The sequence below is a fragment of the Taeniopygia guttata genome, chromosome 6, assembly GCF_048771995.1.
Source record: "Taeniopygia guttata chromosome 6, bTaeGut7.mat, whole genome shotgun sequence".
NCBI lineage: Eukaryota > Metazoa > Chordata > Aves > Passeriformes > Estrildidae > Taeniopygia > Taeniopygia guttata.
In genome coordinates, this window is record NC_133031.1 from 9,106,138 (window position 1) to 9,128,662 (window position 22,525).

General features: G+C 38.6%; 1 protein-coding gene across 8 annotated transcripts in view; it reads left to right on the top strand.

The window, feature by feature from the left end:
• CCSER2 (coiled-coil serine rich protein 2) overlaps nucleotides 1–22,525 on the top strand; it is a 60,569-nt gene that overhangs the window by 6,500 nt on the left and 31,544 nt on the right. For 4 of the 8 annotated variants that reach the window (XM_030275830.4, XM_030275826.4, XM_030275829.4 and 1 more), the window contains 3 exons: nucleotides 5,111–6,587; nucleotides 7,477–7,679; nucleotides 20,415–20,505. In XM_030275830.4, the coding sequence (XP_030131690.4) occupies nucleotides 5,150–6,587; nucleotides 7,477–7,679; nucleotides 20,415–20,505 (1,732 nt within the window). In that variant the 5' untranslated portion in view covers nucleotides 5,111–5,149. Of the gene's footprint in view, nucleotides 1–2,091; nucleotides 2,151–5,110; nucleotides 6,588–7,476; nucleotides 7,680–20,414; nucleotides 20,506–22,525 lie in introns of all 8 variants that reach the window. The other 4 variants (XM_030275828.4, XM_030275832.4, XM_030275831.4 and 1 more) reach the window with 2 other exon arrangements.

Below are 22,525 nucleotides of genomic sequence, written 5' to 3' on the forward strand. Positions count from 1 at the left end.
ATAATCCACATAATTAAATTCCTTCTGGCAGGAGTTTTCCTGCACTGGAGCCAGATGTATTGGTCATGATTATGGGAATTGTTTCTGATATATGGCAATATATCCCTCCCACCTCTTGCAGCATTCTTGGGGTCAGCATACCTAATGTAGTGCTCTTCTCATCTGGGCCTTGTGTTCCCTGTGTGCCAGTGAAAGCTGCTGTGCTCTGGGTTGTGTGGTTTGGAGCTGGTTATGCAAGGGCTGCCTGGCGTTGAGATCTGCACCTACAGGCTTGACATTGCTCATCCAGGTTTAACAAGGTCTGCTGAAGAAAGGAATTGATGACTTCCTCCAAGAGGACACATCAGATGAAGAGCAGATTCAGAGAGGAGTCATGCATCTCCAATGCTTTATTCCAATTTCTAGCTGACCTGTCCCTGACAGCAGTTAGGCTGTCAGCACTAAGGCAGGAAAGAGTAATTGTCATTGCACTTCACGTCTCATTTATGAGCAAACCATAATAACCTGCATTAACACTTAAGAGGAACTTGAAATCGTGTTGTCGAGGCTTTCTTCTCGTTCACAGACTCTGATATTCTCTTTTACTGGGAGTAATTTATCTGTACTCTCAGGTAACCTCTTCCACCTTCTTTTCTTTGTGGTGAAGCTGCTCCTTGCTGCAGCTGGCTAAGCATCTGGACCTTGTCTGCCTTCTACCTTGTTAGTTGTGTAAGAATGCCAAAAATCAGTGCAATTCCACTTGTTTGAGAAACAGGTTTTTAGCAGAGGTTTTTCTTGTAGTTAAAATTTGCACAACTTCTCTTCAATAAACTCTAAAGGGGCTTCTGATAACTTATGCCCTGTTTTGGTTAGGTTTGATGTAAAAATTTGGAGTTTAAAAGGCATAGTTTCTGTTTGACTAATATGAAAAGCACAAGTGGGCAACAATTGCAAAATATCCTTGCCTGGGCAGATAACACTTAGCCCTTTTTTGCTTCCTTGAGGTGCTTCGTGCTCCATGTAAACAGCATTAATGGCAGAGTGAACTGACAGTGTGGCCCTGAGGGATGCAGAGGGAGTTTTTGATTCTGGAAGTATTGTGGTAGCTTTCTTCTGCAAAATAGAGCTGCTTTCTTTCTCTCCAGTAAGTGCTTATGTCCTCTTGGCTTATCAAACATTAAGGATTCTGATGAATAGCAAGAATGCTTTTAGAGGTGGCAAAGAATGTCACATTTTCTGCTGTATTGACTAAAGATACTGCTCAGTGTAAGAAATACTGAAATTCTTATTCCCTTTTTTCATTATCATGTTCTGCTCCTGTTCTTTGACCCAGTGTATTTTGGCAGTAAATTGAGCACAAGAGCAGCTTGGATAACTGGTTGTTTGGTGTTTGCAGGATCAGCCCTTCAAAGTGGGTAGAACCTTGTTAGTGTGAAGGAGAAAAAGCAGAAAAGGGTGTATCTCTAAGCTGTCTTGAGACCTGAAAACAAAATCTCACCAATTGGGACACAGAAAGGCAAGGTAATTTAAGAGAAGCCCTTGCAGTCTTGGGACTTCTTGCTATGCTTCCTGACTATGGTACCTTCAGAAGACAGTGTCAGGGAAGCTGGTGTTATGTTTGGACATAGGAAAGGGAGAATGGCTAAATTTCAGGGATGCCTTCATAAAGCATTGGGAATTGATTCAAGAACAGGTGTTTGGAGAAATGAAAGGATAAGGAAGGCAGGCTTGGAGGATTTTACTGCAGAGCTGATAAATCTTACTGGATCTTAGAGTGAATGTGGCACTTTTGACTGCACTGAAACCACAAAATAAAACAAAAATTTGTAAATACTCAAAGTTCAATCTTGAAGCCATCAGAATTTCTGGTTGCATTCTGATTCATTTTAATTCGTACAGCATGCATGATTTCCTCAGGATTCATGATCTTGAATTCCCCAGGGCTTGTCATGCGCAGAGCAGGTGTTTGCCAGCTGGATCTCTTGCCAGTTTCTTCCATTCTATTAAGCTCCCATGGTCCTCTTAACGCTGAAAATTGACTTGCAGTCATGCTGCCCGTCTTGCAATGGTCTTAAGCGAGTGCTAAGGAAGCCTTTGCTGTTTCTGTTGCAGGGACCTCACAGATTTTTCCCTGTTGACATTCAATACCTCCCTATGTTGGTGGAAATAAGGTATTTTCACATAACTGATCTAATGTGTTTTTAATAACCCAGAGGTATAAGAGGTGGCTTTTTAAGCTGTGCACAGGCACAATGGAAATACACGTGCACTTAAATTTCTGTGAATGAAACACAGATCTGAAACTGCTGCCAGGGCAGTAGGTCTGCAGAGGGGAATTGCTCTGGCTTGTCACCAGTCTGTTAGATATGTTCCATTCCTCAGCTGGGTATTCCACACTGCTGTGACAAAAGGAGGGGAATTCAGTCCATTCAGGAATCTGGAACTGGAAAATGCTGGTATCTTCCTAGTGGCAGGGATTGTAGGGATTGCAGTATTTTAAGATGCTTAAGCTTTCAAATGTGGGAATCTTTAAGCTGTCTTCTGTAGGGCACAGTCTCAGATGCAAAGCAGAACTTAGCTGAGAAGCTAAAGTATAGGCAACTGCCTTCCTGGTGGTGCTGAAACAAACTGTGAATGAAATTAGAGTGAATGTTGTGCTTGCCAGTTGAAACTAACAGTTCAGGATTTTATCAAAGTGTAAATAATCCTGTAGAGGAAGTACCAAGGAGGGTCAGAAGGAATATCCTTTTGCTTATCACCAGGATCTTGAATATCCTTGAAGGTAAGGATGTAGCAGCTTTTTAGTTAATTCAGATTATACTTCAGAGGGGGTCTGTGGATTTTAACTCCTTTTCCCTGGATCATTATGTAAGGCTAGGCTCTTTATAATTAGCTTAATTCCGATTAGGCTTGTGTGCACTAGATAATGTATTTCCCAAGGCAAAGAATATAAAACTTGTTTGCCCAAATGGCAGTTTTTTAAAAATCCATAGATTGCTTAAGTCTAAAAATACTTTGAATTTCTTTATAGTACAGTAGGCTACAATTTAAATTGTATTGAACTTGAATCTTCTGGGATGCAGAAATCATATTCTAAGTAGTAACAGTGCTGCTTGATAAGGGAGTTTAAGTGTTAGGCTAGTGTAATCTTTCCTAGTAAGCATAGCTAAAGATTAAGGAAGTTTAGAGAACTTAATAAGAGAATTCCCCATTTTCTGGGAAACGTCTGCCAGACATGATGCTGTTAAGTTTCAGTTGGTTTTTTGATGACATTGAGTGTCAATGAAACAAGTGAAACCTCAGCTTGAAGAAGTGGTACAGTAGTTACAGTTACATAGCTAATAAAATACAGAGAAGTATTGTTTGTTTTTAATTTAATTATCAGAAGTGTTCTGGGCTATCAGTACGGTTTTGTTGAAGATAATGTGTTGTCTTTGCCTAATCAAGGATAAATGAGCAAGAGCCCTTCCTAGAGAACTGGAAAGGTCTCCTTTTCAAGTTTAATTTGCAGCACTTGGTGGAGGATTAAAGTAATCTAATTAAATGGCCTCATTTAAATTTTGCAGTCACCTAAGAAATGGTAGACAGATGTGAAAAGGGAATTATCCATAGAGCATACAAGTTAAATTAGCAGCTTTCTAATTTAACTTTTTCAGTTTGGAAGATTTCTTCACAGGACTTGCCTTTTCTTTAGAGTTAGGTTAACTTCCGAGGGATCTGCACTATGATGCTTGCTGGGAATTAATTCATCAGCATATTAAAGGCCATTTTTTATTCATGGAGTTATTAAAGAAAAGCCTTATTTTATGTAGTTGACATGAAATAAAGATCTTTGATGTTGCCTGATGATATTATTTTCCTGTGCAAGGTATGCAGATCCACTCTAGGCAGGAAGTCTGACATTGGACACTTCCATCCACGTGCAGACAGATGTCATACATGGCAAATGAAATGTTCTGTGGTCCCAGGGGGAAATACTTTTGTCCTTCTTTGCACACCTGGGCAGCATCTCCGGTGTGCAAAAATTCAGGGAGTCTTTGAAAAGTCACATTTGTGTCGTTCACAATGGAAATGCACACACCAGTTGCAGAATGTGGATTCTGATGTTTTCACAAGTTAGGAGCCTCTAAATGCCCTCTCTGCAGTACCTTTCTATCTTTGTAATGTAGATCTGCTTTCAGAAGTACTGCTCCGGGGCATCCTATTCACTGACAAATCCTAAGGGCTTTTCAGTTTGCATGATTTTAATGCCACTTCGATCTTATCCTTGATTTTATCTTCAGTTATATCACTAAGAATGTAAATGTTTCTTAGTGACCTCTTGCAGCCTAGGGAGTGACTCACTTGAGGGTAATGCTGTGGTTACACAAGATACTCTGTGTACTTTGAATAAGTAGAACTTCTGAATTCGCTTACTAACACTGACCTTATGCAACTGTTGCACTGTACTTCAGATTTCATGTGTGAATAAGATGATTTCCAAAATAGACTACAGTCTCCATACAATGAGAAAACAATGACTAGGAATGTGAATCTTAATTTGGGAAGATCCATAATGTCCGGGAAGAAAAAATATTGTGGTGAGATGCATGATGAGTGGTCATTTCCTATATTTTAGGCATTGGGGAAATGAAAACAATCTCAAAAAATTAGCTTTTAGTCAGATTTTATGTTATCATTTTTTGCAGGTTTATGTTGCTGACCACAGGTTTTTGCTGTGTCATATTTGTGGCTGTTTTAAAAATACTAAATCTTACATTTATAACTCAATAATTGTAACAGTTGGAAAGTTCAGTTGTTGCTGAAAATAGGTAGTGGAAAAAAAAAAGAACAAAAAAACCATCCAACCTCTTCTCAAGTTTATTTTATAGATTACAAAAGGAAAACAACAACAAAAAAATGGTTTTAGTAGAGAATGAAAGTTGGGAGGGGGAGCTGTTATCTGAAGAACATATTACTGCCAGATAATTGTTGGAACTTTGGAGTTCACAAGATGTGTCTGGGTTACTTTTTATCAGCATGGTGGAGCAATGCACAGAAATCTGGGAAGCATGTAGCTACAGATATATAGAAAACTCTGCTTAATGTGTGGTTTACTCAGGTTTAATGTTGTTTTGTTTTTCTTTCTTAGGTTCAAGCACCCTTTAAGGACCAATGTACCCAATAGCTCATGGAAGAAAAAAATCAAAACAGGACATCCTTGGTTTCCAGGCTACCGAAATATGGAACGAAAACTTTAGGGACTGTTTTGCAACCTATGCCAAATGGGACGGCTGTGAACTCAGCTGGGAGTAATGGTGGCAAAAATTTCAGCAAGCACAATGGCACTGTTGGAATGTCTTCCTTTGCTTTCAACTGGAAAAAATCAAATAAATATCAGCTTAACGATCAGAATGGGAGAGAGGCCAACGCCAAACGCAACTCTAATGAAAAATTAATTGATCCTGAGAAGTACCCTCAGTCTCAAGGAGCATTGGGCAATGATGAGCTCAGGGTGGGTTTGAACAGTACTGCTTCAGTTGCGTCAAAAGCAGCAAAGCAAGCCAATATGTTTGTATCTTCTAGTGAGGAATTAAATCCAAAGTCTATACCTGGACTCTCTAGTTCAGCTAAATTCACCAAAGGTACCCTGTCAGGAAGGACATATTCTGGACTCAATGCTCCAAGATCAAATTTAAATGGGTTTTATGGAAATCGGCCGGTGGTAGGTTTGCAGAGACCTAGAGCTAATTCTAGTGCCACAAGGACAAGTTTGGGAGAAACCCTGGCACAGGCTACAGACAATGCTATCAAGGCTTTTTCCTGTGACAAAATGGTAAGGTCACAAAGTTTTTCACATTCCATTCAGAATTCTTTCCTTCCCACTGCATCTCTAACCAGGTCACATTCCTTTAATAAAGCTGTGGATCTTACAAGGCCTTATCACAGTCAAAATCTCGCTGCCAGGACATCTCAGAGGTCTGCTCTGCTGTCAAGAAACGCGTGTCAGTTGGATGTACCCAATGGAAATGAGCCGATGAAGTATGGATTTACCAGACCGTACTCCGCTATGTCAGCTCCTTGTTCCAAGAAACCCCCACTGTCAAATGGATCTGGGTCAGCACCTTCCTATGGATACAGATTAAGTCGGCCTTCTCTGCTGAAGCCTAGCAGGCAGAGGTTTGCTGGGAACACTGTTGTGGATGGCAGCAAAAGTGTGTCTCCGGACACACGCATGGTGGAGAGCGCGGAGATTTCAGCGAGCATCAATAGAGCCGTTGATAAAAACAGTATTCTAGAGAGCAGGGCTCAAAGAACAGAACCTGGTGAGGCCTTGCATGAAAGTCTGGGAAAACATGGGTCAAAAGTGATGTGTATGAGCGATGATGGAGATGAAATATCTATATCTTCTTTGTCGTCCTCTGAGAAAAACGATTTGAGTGAAGACTTCAGTGACGATTTCATAGATATAGAAGAGGCAAACAGAACTGTACAAATCCAGCAGAAGGAGAGCTGCCTTCAGGAATTAGAGCACGGGAGCAGAACATCCATCGAGCCGTTCACATCTCTCAAGGGAGGTGGAGGATCTTGCTGTAATGCTGACGACTGGCTTGATATAAATGTGTCTGGTAAATACCTTTTTTATGTTCTGTTTGAAATTTTAGGTGCTAAATAAAAATTCTGTAATGGTAATTAAATTATTTAATGTAATTGACCATTGATTTGTTTCAGAATGGAACCGCTCTATGCTGGCATATTTGTTTGCTTGTGCCTTTTCTGCATTACAATTTTTCCCCAAGCATTACTTTGAAGAGCTCTTTGTGATAAAAATGAAGGTGACCTCCTTTAAACACATTTGTGTTGTGGTTGTGGAATTCCTCATATCCTTGCTTTGCCATTCATTTTCTGGGTTGATGATATTTTAAGAAAATTTCACCTCGTGCTCCCTCCACCTCTGTAGGCAGGGAACAGCTGTAACTGGTTCTAAGTAATGGAAATAAGTGTAGGATGTGTAATTGAATTAGTTCAGTTATAAACAGGATTGTTACTGGGTCTTTTTTGTTTTTTTCTGATGTATATTAATTTTTTAAAAATGAAGACACAAGATGATGCTTTTAAAAGCCACATTTTCAAATCTTTGATGGGGTTCTCATGACAAAAGCTTGTTTGAGATGTTGCAATTGAAAGACTAGATCCAAAAGATATATTTTTGAACCCACCTTCTAATATGTTAAAGAGATGCAGATTTCTAGAAAGTAGCTTCCATGGTGGGTGAATTAGAGCAGTGTAAAAGGTTAGCAAAGATGTAGGTTGGAAGATTCCTTGGTTGTAGCTGCCAAGCCAGCTTGAGCTTTTGCCGCTTCTGGGATGAGAGAACAATACTGTAGAAAGCTTTCAGGTGTTTCTGTTACAGTACAGTTCCAGCAAAGGTAGCACACCAGTAACAGGCATTTTAATATTTGCTTTTTTAAATATTGGATTGTTTTTCTAATCTTAACTGACGCTTTTCTCTTTAAGCAGTGGATGACAACAGTGAAAGCACAAAACACACTACTGAGAATGTCATCTCTTCCGAGATGAACTACAGAGCTGGCTCCTCCTTTGAGCTTTCTCCATCTGACAGCTCTGATGGCACATACATGTGGGATGAAGAAGGGCTGGAACCTATAGGAAGTGTCCATCCGTGTGGAAGTTATGACTCTTCAGAAATGAACAGCATAGTATGTATCTGCATTCATAACTTGCATTATTACAATGTGTTGAGTTTGTTGCTTATTAAGTATGTTTTTTAATATTAGTGCTTTTAAAAAAAATTTTTTAAGTGTTTCCTCTTTCCCCTGTAGTTGATTGCTTTGTGAAACTTCTTGTTTAGGAGCTCCTGTTTGTGGGCAGGTGACCTTGATCAGGCTGTTTGCACACATTTTTTAATTTCCTTAGTCTAAAGTCAGGAGAAAACAGGTCCTTCCTTATGCAACCTCATAGCAGTTCTCACAAGGAATAAAGAAATTTGAATTCTGCAAAGGATAGGTTCAATACCTCCTACTGATCTCTAAACATAGGAGTGAAAAAGCCAGAAAATAGCTATTGCCTCTGTGGCTTCTTGCATTTGTTGTTCTGTACTGTGTGCTCATAGGGCCCTTGTGAGATGAAGCAGATATTTGAGTTCTCTCTTCATGCAATCATAGCATCTTTGAGGTAGAGACCTGGCTGTAGCTCACTGTAGCAGGGCTCTTTGTGCATCTCCAGTGGGATGCACAAATGCAGCACAGCCTTTTTCTTGCTGCTAAACTCAAACTGATGTGCATCATTAAATATGAGGAGAGTGGATGGAGTGTTGTTGCTGTTCTGTGATCCTCCATCTGAGATCAGGAAGTCAACCTTGGACTTCTAGTGGGCCTGAAGGAAATTCTGTCTGTCTGTCCTGTTTGTACTCCTTTGTCTGCACAGAATCAAGCAGCTTGGATTTTATTAACATGATGAGAACGTTTGAGAAAACCAATTTGGTTTAATCAATGTGCCATGCTTTGTGTGTTTCAGGTGTGTTAGGTACTGTGTCACCACTGTCAATTTAGTAACGTAGATACCACTTTCAGACTTGAGCACAGATAGGTAATTGTATTCTTTATGTGTAACTGAATATGATTTCCTGATATATTTTCAGCTGCTTGTGGTATTGTTTGCTCTCCATCTTAGATTATTATGTTGGGATCTAGTGCTTGAAAGAGTTTAACAGTGGTTATTAACTTTTTGAGGCATTTATGACCAGCTTGGAAAAGCTGTTAGAGATTTTTTGTAGTATGAGTTTTGTAGCTTTATTGATGTTTATAGGGAAAACCCAAGCTTCATGGAGGCCACTGCAAAAACAAGCACCCTTGTCTCTAGACACAGGCGTGCACATGCCAAGAAAAGAGGGAAGTTTTTAAACTTTGTCCTTGGTAAGTTTTAAAAATAGGTATTTTGATGCATACTCTGAGAAGTAACAAACAAATGGAAGACACTTTTTTTACTGTGCTTTTGGAGCATATATCTAGGTTTTGATACATGTGGTCCCTGTGCGTGGGTATGAGTTCCTTTTGAATCAATGTGCTGATTGACAGAAGATGTTGTAAGCTGATGTGGAGCAGAGGTACATTAGAAGCCTTTGATATTCTTGTTCACTATTTTGGATTATTTGTTTATTGAAAGTAAAGAGTTTTTAAAGAGGGCTTAAGAATAGAAGAATGTATTTACTAGTTTTTGAGGACATGGAGAAAGCAGATTTTAAGACTTGATGTTGAATCTAGAAGATCACATGTTGTTTCTACCCATTTTGATTTTTTATTCTGTTACTACTTTTCCTGAATTTCAGTGCTTACTGTACTGTGACATTTATCTGAATGAGAAAAACATCAATGGCATGTTTTATTTTTGCAAGGCAGAAGTGTGTTTTGAGAGAGAAAAATGTAGCTCTGAAGTGTTGAATTGCCTCTTAGTAGTTTGTTTGGTTTTTTTTCCATGTACCTGTTGATTTTGGTAGAAATTATCATATATTTGATTTCTTTAGCCTGAAGATTAAACAGTGATCTTTTCTAATCTGGAGATGCAGAATTATTTCTGACGCAGTTTTTCATTCTTTCTGAAAAACTGCTTTTGAGTAGGTTACTGTAAGCTTTTGTTCCATGTTTTTCCTTTTCTCTGCAAGCAGGGAGTATAAAGACAAAAAGTGAAGACATTGAGAATAATTATTGTGATTAGTCAAAACGTCAGATGTTTTGATTGCTGGGAGATACGTGATCAAATTATGCAGTTTCTATCCTCCAGTGTGGTGAGTTAAAAGCAGTTCATATCTGTGTGTCAAAATCCAATTGATGAGAGTCAGATTTAAGAATTTGGAGTGCTTGGGCTAATGCCAGCCTGCCTGCCCCTTGGATTTAGTATTTCCAGGGCAGTCACCAAAGCAGTAGTTCTGGAGTTCCTGTGGCACCAGTCTGGGGTGAGTAGAAGCAATGTGTCTGAGTGACAATTCAGGGGGCTATGTGCTGAGTAATTGTTCATGTTTACTGCACAATTGCCCTTTTTCTTCTTCATATCCATCCTGCTGTTGTTTTGGTAGTCTTTTAAGCTGTGTCCTTCTTAGTTGCAACAAATACTAAATGGTAAATGCTTTTCCTAAGCTTTTCTGTAGATGGCAGTGCAGCTGCCATTGGGTGATCTTAGTTTAGGAGTGTTCAGATCATCTTTGGAAGGGCAGCTTTTGCAAAGGGGTTTTTTACTGGGCTTCTGAAATGAGAACCAGCATAGGAAGGTAACAGCAGGAACTTGCTGGCCTCTGAAGCTCATAGTTCCTGTTTGGGGAGCAGAAAAACCAATCTCTTTGCTATTCTCAGTACATCTTGGTTTTAAAGACATGAGGACGAAGAATAAAAGAAAATTTGGCCTCTTTTAGTATAGTCCTCTTGTTCTTTACTAGCTGAGTGAACAGCTGTGGAGAAAATATGTAATCCAGTGTTGGAGATTTAAGAGTCATACAGATCTAAATAATATCACAGGGAGGACTTAGAGCTTGGTAGGAATGTGTGGGGTTTGTGTAAGGATGAAAATATCTTTATTGTCTAATTGCATAACAGAAAATAACTAATTCCACTATCCCTGTTGTTGTTTCATTTCTGCATTTGAAGTCAACAAATCACTTGGTTTTGTTGGTGTTCTTTATAGTCTTTTCAACAGCTGGATTTTGCTGCTGAGAGCACCAGGTTCAGTTCTGTGTGAGCAGACTGATGCTTAGCAGAGCAGCTGATGGCTCTGTAACTCAGCAGGAAGGGCAGTATTTATCTATAGGTGCTCTCACTTGATTTTAGCTGTACTGTTTGCTCCTGTCCTGGGTTTTAGTCACTGACTGCCATGCCTAGTTGCTTTAGTGCTTCATGGCAGAAAGCTGCTCAGCAGTGCAAGATACAACTACTGGTTGTAGTTGAGTCTTGCTAGATTTTTGTTACCAGTAATTTTTATCTGAAAATACTGGTTACCATAAGTGTAAACAATGTAGCTTGAAACAGGCATCCTGGCTGGAGTCTCACAGCTCCTTTGCTCGCCTCTCTTGCTGTCACAAGGTTTGAGGTGTTTTCTCATCTCCAGCACATTAAGGAGACACATGAGAAACAGAAGCTTTAATATGTGTTTGTTCAGAATGAAGCTTTGAACGTTTTTGGCAAGTGCAAGTCCTTATTTATATTGAGAAGGATGGGAAGTACAGCAGTTCTTGTTCTGAGATATCTGCTTGTTTTAAAGATGCTACAATATTACAGTGCTCAAAGTCTGCAAGAAGTAAAAGTTTAAACTGAAAACATTCCACTAGTTTTGGCTTCTTTCTGTAATATTCTCAAGAGAAGTTCTTGTGATGTGATTTGGGGTTTTTTCATTTCTTTTCAAGCAATTTTATTTGGACAGGAAGCGTTCAGAGTGTTCCCTGGACTGTCAGATTGGCTCTTTTTCCTGTAGGCTCCAGTAGCAATGTGAATCTTTGCGCTGTGTTCATTTATCCTGAAGTAAATAAAGCCAGTATTTTTGGGTATGTGCAGAGTGAACATCAGTGTAATTATAAGGGCATAGGATTATGGAATAATAATTGAAATCTGGCTTGAGGAGACAGATGGGTTTTAACTGCTTTGCTGAGAATTTAATTGCTCTTGGGATGAAATCTGGATCTCACTGGAATGAATCAGTTTGACACATGGCCAGAATTTTAGCTGGAGTATAAAATAGTTATATTTTTCTCTTCTTCTGGGCAATTTTGTAATTTTGTAAGATTTTTGTTGCTGTTTTTTGTTATATTTTTTCCCCTTTGTGACTGTAACTTGGGCAAGGGCAGTTCTGAATTAGTTTTTGTGACTGGGCAGAATGCTTTCTGGCTCCTGAAACATTGGTACTCAGTGAAATATGCTCTACTTCTTAGAGAAAATGAACTTGCTAAAATAGAATTATTTAATTCAGTTATTAATTTCTTTCAGTTGTTATTTACAAGTAATTTAGTGTTAATTACCTTAATTGTTTAAATAATTCACTTCTCAAAATGACTCTATTGTAAGGTTTAAGATGCTAGTCTGGTTTATCAAGTGAGTAATTTATTAATGTGAATTCAGACTTGTAATAATAATACAATAAATAATACATTTATTCCTTTTATTATTTTATTTTATTCCATTTATTATACTTTCTTGATATTGCCTTCTATACATCTTCCTTTCTTTAGTTGAACTTTCTTTTAAGGAGATTAATGCCAAAACACTTAATTCTTGTTCCACGAGCAGCTGGTCTTTTTAAGCTTTGTGATGTTTGGTTACAGCTGCAATGAAAATAAAGGTGCAAGTAAGTGTTTTTTTTGCCAGTGAATGTGATACAGTGAGAACTGATGAAACTATTAGATGCCCAATACTGTAGTGAGGTTGGAAAGAGAGGGAAGACATTATTTTTGTGGTATAATTATTTAATTAGTGTAATTGTTCTAGTTTTAGGGAATCTTGTGTTGGGGTGATTTGGATTTTGAAGTAGCTATTGCCTTTTTGCTGCCTACCAAGCCTGTAAAACCTCAGAGATTTTAGTTTTCTTGCAGCTGCCAGGTTTTATTTGGCCACTGTTGTGACAGAACTGAACCATGGAGGAGGAAACTGGGCAATCTCTCCCTTCAGGTGTGTGAAGGGATATCAGGATTCATCAGTGTCAGAGGAATGAGAATGTGCATCTGACTGTAGTGCCAGTGAAGGGGAGAGGCGATTTTGTCTGCCCAGGAGGTATTCAAACAAACCAAGGTGAATGCACTTGAAAAGTCACCTCATGCAGGTGTGGAGGTGTGTATGGGCAGAGATAGAAATCCTCAGTGACAGATACTCCCCACTGGGTTGTGGGTACACTGCAGTGTACAAAGTGTATGTGAACCTCCTGGGAGTGACTGAGAGCAAACCCAGAGAGAGTCAGATACTCTGCATTTTGTGTTGTCCCTCTTTCAACATTTCCCTCCATGCCCAACATAGTAGAGAACACCTTTTATGGATGGAGAACAAATAGCATCACTAATGTGGAATGGTAGCATGGATTTCTGTTTTCTGCTTCTGCTCAGAGAATTTCCATTATTTTCTTTCCTCACCAAAGAAATTCTGTCCTGTAGGACAAATTGAATAACTCATTGGTCCTTGACATTCCTTTACCTGAAAGCCTGACTTTTGGGTTAGGCCAATATATCTCTTGGCAAGAGGTATCACTGTAGCACATGAAGTCTTTTGTGAGGTTTTAGCTTTTATTGATGCATTCTAGAAAATGGCAAACAATGTGTGAATTTTTACTTGGGATATAGAAATATTTCTTGGAAATACATTGTCTGGGAAGCTGCCATTTCTGTGGTCAAACTTCCTGCTGAGGTGTATATATGTATCTATACATTGATTTTGGAATTGGGATCTAATACACATGTCAGCCTTGAAAGCTGTTTTTCATTGGAAGTTGCATATTGGACATTGCTGTAGTTGGTAACCTCTATTTAAGCTTCTAAATTCATGTCTAAGTTCCAGGTTCTTTTGGCCAAATATCTTCATGTCGTGTTCCAGAATCTGATGAAAATTATTCTGATTTACTTAAATTGCACTGTTCTAACTTCATACTTTTCATTTTTCCAATAATGCATGTACAGAAATCTGTGGCATTTGCTTTTCATCTTCTTAATTTCTAAGAAGCCTATGCCTAAAAATGTATGTTTGGAAAACCACTAGACCACTTGCTCCTGATTTCGAAGCCTCAAAAGTCAGTGTCATCTTTTTGCCTCTAATCTTCATTATGAACAGATAATATTTGTGAACATACTGAAGTAATGGGAGAACATGCTTGAGTAATATTTCCACCATTAAGTTTTTAGTAGAAAACTGCAACTGCTATGAAAAATACAGTCTGTATTGTTGCTTGTCAATACAGAACTAAGAGCACAAACTCATTTCAGAGTGTTCTGTCAGCTCCTCAGCCATTCCTTTGATGGAGTTTGCTGGCAGGTAGTTTTCTGCTCATGGCAGAGAAAGGAAATGTCATTAGATTAGAGACTGATTTTAGAGTGAAAATAGCCACCATCTACTGTCCTACCTCTGCTCCAGTCACTTCAGAGTTTAACTACAGCAGCAAGGGGAGGTGGTGGGAAAATTAATTACTTAACACTTCTGTCTGTCCTGTGTTACATAGGTGTCCCTGCTGTCAAATATTATTAGGGGGTAATACAACTATTACAGTGTACAAACCTCTTGTGATACTAGTCTGAGAGACATGACATTTTGTGAACAACCTTTTATGGCAAATTATCTTTTTTCCATTGGGATGGGAAAGCTTATATGCCTTTGAGAGCTGCTTCCTTCAGAACTGACACACTAAATTTTCTCAGGCTGTTTTGGCTGGAAAAACCAAGGAAGGCAACTTCACTTGGACTTGTGTTCATGGCATCCATTAATTACACCTTTGGGTTTGTGCTGTGGAGAGAGCGTGGCAGCTGCTGTGATGGTGTGTGAAATATGAGAGCAAACACTGGTAGAAGTTAGCACTTGGTTCATTTCCTGGGCTTGTAAGGGACAGTTTCTGTATGAGCTGGTAACTGGATACCCACCTATGAGCTGGTTCTGAGCTGTTGTGCCCTTGGCTGATGCTGACTGACGCTGTGGAACTGTATCAGGGTGATGTGGCATAAACACACTTCTGCAGTAGTGCACTTAAGTGCGGGAACACTTCCCATGTTGTTAGCAGCTCATGGAGAGATTGGTCGAAGTAGAATCACCCCAAAGTAGCTCGGAGGTATTTGAGGATTGTTTTGGTTTTAATTAGAAACAAGTATATTAAGCTGACTGTGTAAGAATAGAACACATTAATGCTGTGTAACATGTCATAGTCAGGTCACTCCAAAAGTCTCGCTAGAGTAGAATTAAAACTCTTGCACAGAGGAAACAACTGAGCTCCTGGTACAGCTGTGCCCAAGCTGTTCCTCTGAGGTTATAGTTTGGTTCCTTTCTCAGCTGGGAATTATTTGAAGCATCTATATTGTCCTTAAAGCAAACACTGTACATTTAATAGAGTGCAAGTCAGTGGATTGGGAATTATTCACAATAATTTCTGCCAGTTAAGAGTAGCTGTAGCAATTGCACATTGCTTAATAGGGTAAATTGCTCTGTTGTTGGTTAGATAAACTGTAAAAGCAATGCTGAACCTCTGGTGTTGGTAGCCTTTTTGTACAAACAGACTGGAAGCAGTGAGTAGGAAGAACTGCTTTTCCTCCTCCCCTGCTCTTCCTCTGTCACTGCTCGTGCTCACTGCTGGCTGCTTTCTGTGATTGTGTTTGAAGGTAAACAGGAACCTCTCTATTTAAAAATGCCAGCCTATTAAAAAAAAAAAATAGAAAATCTTCTTAAATTTTGCTGGAATTCTATAGAAAGATGGTTCCAGTGCTTCCCCCTTTCAGCTTTCCTCATTGCTGAAGGCTAGATGGCAGTCAAGGAATGCTGCATGTGGCAGTGGGTGTAGCTTGGGCTGTGTGTTTGAAAGTGCTGCTGCTTATCAGTTGGTGAAATCTCAACAGAATGGCTAATATTTCTGGTTTTCTCTTTCTCTTCTTTCATTGTGTTATTTATACACTGATTTTTTACACAGTCTGACATCTGATTTTATATTAAAAAACTTTAAAACCAGCAAGTATAGATGCTTTAGATACAGCATGCAATAAGTTAATAAGGAATTCCTCTATACCTTCAGTAAACCTAGTAGAACATACAATGCCTCTGTAAAAATGTTTTAAAGAACAGTAAATCTTTAAAATTTACTGTTCTACTTAACAGTTAAACCAAAAATGTTTTGGATTTCCCAGACTAACTTGTTACATATGTTGCCACAGCAACCTTCAGTTACAGAGCATGGACAAAATTACAAAATACTTGTTTGGCCTAATTATCTTCAATGTGACTTGTGCAGTGTACTCCTTTCCTATCCTGTGTTTGGTAACCTGTAGAGTCCTATCCCACCTTTCCCCTGTTTTAAGGACTTCATTTACAGTGGGCTTTTCTCTTCAGCCCTATAGTACAATTTGTGCTTTTCCTCTGCTTGTGTTTTCTGCCTTCCCTTAAGAGTTCTGTTCAGTTCCTATATAATGTTGCCTTTTTGGACACTTCCAGTTTCTTTATTTATCTCTTTCTCTGATGTTGTCAAATGCTGAAAATAGCATTGAAAAGAAAACCCTGGAGGTTTCCCTCTTTTCTTCTGTCAGCCTTGCCTTGGGTTTGACTTTGGCAGTTATTCTTTAGCTGCCTTTCAGATGAATGATTTACCCAGTCTGTTTTCTGTTTGTTTTTAAAAGCCACTTCCTTTTTTTCATTCCTCAAGTACCTGAAATTATGTTTTCTTAGTTTTGGTGCTACTCTTGAATGCTTCACTTGAGTTATTTGGCCTGATTCTCCTGTAGTTCTTTGCTCTTACACTTATCTTCTGCTGGGGTCTTTTTTCAGCATCATCAAAAGCAAGACCTAAGTCACTAAATCAATTAGTTATTTTCCTTTAGCTGTCTGCTTCCTAAGGGTGGAACAAACAAGTGAAGCTTGAGATTGTGAATTATGGAAACAGATAAAATGTTGTTCCAAATGCTCACCACCAGTTCATGACTCCTTCAAAGCAGTTGCTTTTCCTGCAAACTATCCTAACCTGGCATTGGTACTTGGAGCTCAGACTCTTCTCAATTTTGGTAGCATGCTCTGAAATTAGTTGAGGGCTTTACATTTCGGCACTAGCCTCAATGCCTGACTTTTTTTTTTTTTTTAATTCCACTGTGTTAATTTTAATTCCACATGGTGTTATAAAATTTAACTGGTCAACATTTTTATGTTTAGTAGGGAAAAAATGCAGATACCTATCTGTCTTCTATTTTGGGCACTTTGCTTTACTTTGGTTGCATTATAACCTTAAAATACTTAGTGCAAAAGTGGGAAAGCTGAGAATCAGGCCTCTTGCTTAGTTCAGCTGTTAAGATAAATTGAACTCAGATTGGTTGGTGGACAGACAATAAGCATTCTTCAGCTTAAGAAAAAGCTTATGATGCATATTGCATGAGGAATTTTTGGAAACAAAACTTTTTGAAAAGAATATTTTGCACTCCAGTTCATTATGGTGAACATTACAATGAAATCTGAAGTTTTGCTTCAGAAAAAAATCAGCTCTTCTTCATAGAGTTCCCCAACCTTCAAAGCAGTGGTCGCCATGTTGTGTGCCTCTCTAGAAAGGGGTGCTGGGCTCCATGCCTCCAACAAACAGGGTTAAATCCCAAGCTGTGTGGGCGAGCTGTTGTGTGTGCTTGCCGGACCTGTGGTAAAAGCATCTGAAGACAGTCACTCCAAGGATTTGCAGAACATCGAAGTGAATTTGCTGAAAATGGTATGACACATGTGGTGTGCCTTACCCTTTTAGCCTTTTCCCTTCTCATGCAGTATGAGAGTTCCCTGCACGGGGTGCTCGAGTTACTCAGTTCTCACACCAGGACTCACAGGTGATCTGTCTCACCTCATGCTTTCCCTGTTCTATTGCAGGAAGCCAGCAAAGCACCGTGGAAAAGCTTTGTGGAGAGAGAGATTGGGGACAGCACTGTAGTTGGACCTGGGATTTCACAGTCCCAAACTCAATTTCTTCCTAGGTTGTACCAGCTTGGAAATCTAGTGCAGAATCAGCCTTGTGAAAATGATACCCCTTTTAATATACGTGACTTTTTTCAACTATACAAGCAGAATGGGATTCTTCTTTTTCTGTAACTTATAATAATTGCTGAAATATAATATTCTATAGGGTTGGAGCTGCTGCACTTGGAAAGAATTTCTTTATTTCCTGTTCTGTTTGAGCTCATTGCCCTGAATCGTTTCATGATGCTAATTGCTGTTAAGCACACATTATTAGTTATGTTATTCCCATGTAAATTCCTGCAGTTTCTTATGCAGTAGAAAGAATAACAGTAGAAGTATCTATTTTTTTTTTTTAATGCACTAGTGTGCTGATGAAACTTGTACTTTATCTTATGGCTATTTCAGGATGACATTGCTGGCACCTATATGTATATTGTGTTTCCCAAGTAGTTTGCTGGGGGGAGTGCTCAAAGTGCATTCACACACGGCCCAGTGATTACAAAGTCTTGGTATTTGCAGTTGTGGGTTTTTTTTTTTTTTTTTGTAGCATGGAGTTTCCTTTCCTCAGTGTGGTGAAGAATGTGTAATTAGGGAAGCATAATGAAATGTGCTGTTGACAGGAAAGTATGCCTGGAATCTCAAATACTGACCTTCTGTGACACCATTACACTTCCAAAGTTCTGATTCAAAGATAGTAAGGTGGCTTATGTAGACTTATTAGTAAACATTCTGCCATATTGTGTTTCTATATTGTGCATTTTTAAATGCATTTGTCCAGTGATAGCAAAGCTTTTCCACTTTGTTTTGTGTTTGTGGCTGCTGTTTTCATTTTATTTGTCACGCTCATTAAAGTTCTCGCAGTAGAAGAATATAATGCTTGTTCACCCTAATTTGAAAGATGAAAGCATGGCATAAGAAATAATTTATCAACTAGCAAACTGAAACTGCCTCTCAAGCGTGCCTGTATTTTGCAGACTTGTTTGAAAAAATACGCATTAGTTACTCCTGGTTACTGAATAACTGGAAGCAAAAGTAGCAAAAATGTACAGGCATTTTGTTGTCCCAAATATTTAATCCATGTTTCCTTTAAATGGCTTCCATTTTTTTGTGAAGCTTTTCCATAGTTTAATTTATTATTATTTCCAATGCCTTGCTGTGTAGGTTTTGCTGATTTTTCCTGTAAATGCATAGTATGCTATTCGTGGACAAAGCAATTCAGATAGGACTTAGAAATATGACAAAAACAGGTGGCTTTGACTCAAGTATTCCATCTTGCTTTTGTACTGCTCATGTTTTACAAAGTGCAAAGTAACTTTTCATATCACACTGTCCCTTCTAAGTCAATAAATAACTTGCCCTGCAGAAATGCAAAATGTTTAATGTCCTAACCCAAATCCCCCCAAAAATCTTAAAATATGCTTAGCTCTTGTCACCATTTATAATAAAATATAGTAGTGCTTTGTGAGTGCTGTAGGAAGGCTGCTGAAGAACAGCTGGAGCAACATTACAGACAAATGCCTGTTAATGTTCTTCCTTTTCACCTGTGCATCTGTGATGAGGCAAATCTAACAAATGATAACCAGCAAAGGGGTGGCTTTGCAAGGGAATATTGTTGTGCAGTGTGTTGGTAGCATGTCTGCCAGTATTCACTTAAGTATTTAATGATCATATTACTTGAGAAATAATTATAAAACACTTATTTGATTTAATATTTGATAAATTATACAATATTGGTGCCAGGCATCCCTTTTTTGGGTAGACAATAAACCTAAGAAAAATCTGTTTCTGCTATTAGGAAAGAGGCCGATGTGTGGTGCCTGAGTCTGGTCTCAGCCTTAAAGGCATGACTTTCACTGGGAGCTGAGGAGTAGGAGCTGGATATCCATAGGAGTTTCCTCAGGCCTGCTGTGTGTGGTAGTCACTTGGTGTTCATGGGTTTAGTTTCCTTGGAGTAATGGAGTGAAAGGGTGTCTGGGTTCTCTGCCCAGGCTGCTGTGGTTTCCAGCAGCACTGGCAGTGTCTGACTGAGCTGTGAGCTGGGTGTTCCACTGCCTTGACCTCCTCAGTTTCTCCTCCTCTTGGTATTCTTAAAGCAAGACTGGTCAGTCTCTGTCTTTTTAACACTGACTGGGCTTGCCCTAATTGTAGTCCTTTAATCTACCTGACTATATTTAATATGTATAATTCGTTTAGCACTAACACTAAATAGCATTTTTCTTGTGCCATTAGCATACCCATGCAATGTGATGGCTTATTAATCCCTTTAGGAACAGCTTTATATGAGCCACAATCTGAAAGGCAAAAAGAAGCAGAGAGCAGAGTTTGGTGCTCATAATAGTGTGTTTGAATCTTTGTTGTCCTAAAAAGGCAAGCTAGCATAGGTTTTCCTCAGCTCCTTTCAATGATTTTGTGATAGTATGAGAGCTGAAATAAGCTCATCTATTTAACATCATCGCTTCACAAAGCTGTTTTAGAATTCCAAGTAAACAAAGCAGTCGAGTTTCAAAAATGCTCCCAACTGCAGAGAAGGCAAGATATTAATGAATAATAAAATCTTGTGAGTATTCCATAGGCATCAGGCAGAAAAATGTTTTAATCTATCTTTGTTTCATCCAGCACTGTTACTGTGTCATATTAGCAGAGGTGTGATGATTGTTGTTTGTATAGATGGTCTCAAATAAGGTTGATCTTCCCTGAGGAGAGGACGCTGCTGGTCACATTGGATGTTTGCACACTAAAAGTGTAACAAAACTTTTTGTGACAGTGTCATGGGACCAGCTGTATCTCACTTTTCCTTTCTTGCAGGATATCTTGAATAATCTTGATTCATGTGATCTTGAAGATGATGATCTCATGCTTGATGTGGACCTGCCCGAGGACCCACCTCGTGACAAAGGTAAGTAAGGCAGCCAAGCAATCTCACTGTGAAACTGCTTCATGGGCAGAAGAGACTTTTGAGTTGCTTTCTTCTAATAATAAAAATAATAAGTCTGTGCACTGTTCAAGTTGGGGTGTTGTTTTTTAATGTAACAACTCCTTCTTTTGTGAAATACAGGGAGGGAGATATTTCTCTTTTCCCAAATACAACTCTTTACATTTGAAAAAATCTGAATATAGAAATGTACTGCCTTGAATAAAAGTGCAACCTTGCTTCACACTATTGTTTTCTCAGTATTATTTCTATAGAATAAATTTCAAATTATTAGTTAGTCTTTCAGTTTCATGATTCAGCTCCATTTGAAAATGCTGAGACAGTATTTTTTTTTTTTAGCTTTGGTGAATGACAGTGTAATTCTTTGAGATAAATAATTGTTTTCTTCTACAAAATGACAATATCTCCTAATAGATATACATACACTTCAGGGCAGCAGAAGATGTAAAATTTAAGATATGTGTTTTCAAATAGTGTTTTATGCACTCTTACTTTCAGTGAGGGTGCTGGCAGACTTTTCACAGAGAAGGTAGATGTACCTAGATGTCCCTGAAATAGAACAAACTCAGAAGAGAATGAACTTGGTAAAGGAAATTACAGCTGCACTTTCTCGAATCTCAGACTGGAAAAGTTTGAGGCTTTGGTTTGTTTATTCCTGAGCTACTCATGGGACTGATGAGTATTGTTATTATGATGAGCTCTTGTTATGTGAATATAGGTATTAGTTTTACCTCCAAGTTCAGTGGAGGGCAGTCTGCAGAAACACTGAATGTGGAGCACTGTCAGGCCCTACCCAGTGCAAACTGGCACTGAAAGGAAGAGGGCTTTACTTACGTTGTGTAACATTCAGCTGCTTGCTGAAGTAAATTCAGGGAGTAAATTCAGTAAATTTTTGAGAGTACCTCTGAGTTATCTGGGTGAAGACTCCTGTATGTATGTTAGATATGAAACCAAATTTACAGTAAATAAACCACAATTTTCCATCCATGATGATGGTGGCAGATCATGTTTTAACATCATGCATGTGTGAAGTGCAGTACTTAATCTTTTAAATCTCAGAATGAGTTTTCAAAGTGCTTGTAGGAAATGATTGATGACATTGCAAGTATGCAACTTTTCAACCCTGACAGGTATGAATTTTTAACTTTTTTACTCATTTTCCAGAATGGGTAACAATGCAAGCCTAAGGCATATTCTTTCAGTAGGAATAATTTAATTCTGTTGAGGAAGAACTAAGAAACAATTTTAAAGGGTAGATCAATTTCTCCTAAGTTTCCTTGTTTATATGAAATGTGCACTGCATTTGTATCAGTCATTCCATTACAAATTATTAATTTAAAAACTGCTGGGAGGGCATGTTTTTAAAGGTAAATGTTTACCACAAAAACATTAAAAGCTAATTACTGCTACTTTTGGCATTTTTTAGAGGTTGGGTTTCCTTATAAAATTAGTCTGATATAAACTGGGTATCTCTGCTTCTTATCCTGAAAATCCTGTATTGGCAGCAGAGGATATGAAAATAAGAACTCAACAGCCACGTCCAGGTTTTCCCTTATGTAAACATGACCACTTGTAAAAGCAAAACTTCTTGGTTAATCTCCACCTGTCTTTACTCAGTGTCTCGATATTTAGTTTTCCAAAGCTGAAAATGGTAATTGCTTGTAAACTTACTGAGCACTTACTTTGTTATTAATTTTCATGTGTTATGACCTGTAGAAAGACACTGCTAAAGGCAAATAAATCTTGTTAGTTAGGGTGAATAAATTTATTTTATTATGCAATTTTTTGGTTATTTGCTAGGTGGTAAAAACTGAATTGTAGGTATGATTACTTGTTCTAGTAATGTTTAACAGCACTTTTTGCCAACACTTTTTCCATAATTATGTGCGTCTTCACTGACGTCAGCCTCTTAAGACTTTCCAGGTCCTCAGAAACTCTCCTGGTTTCACTTTGGAGCCTGGGATGCTGCTTGGCCAGTATTTAT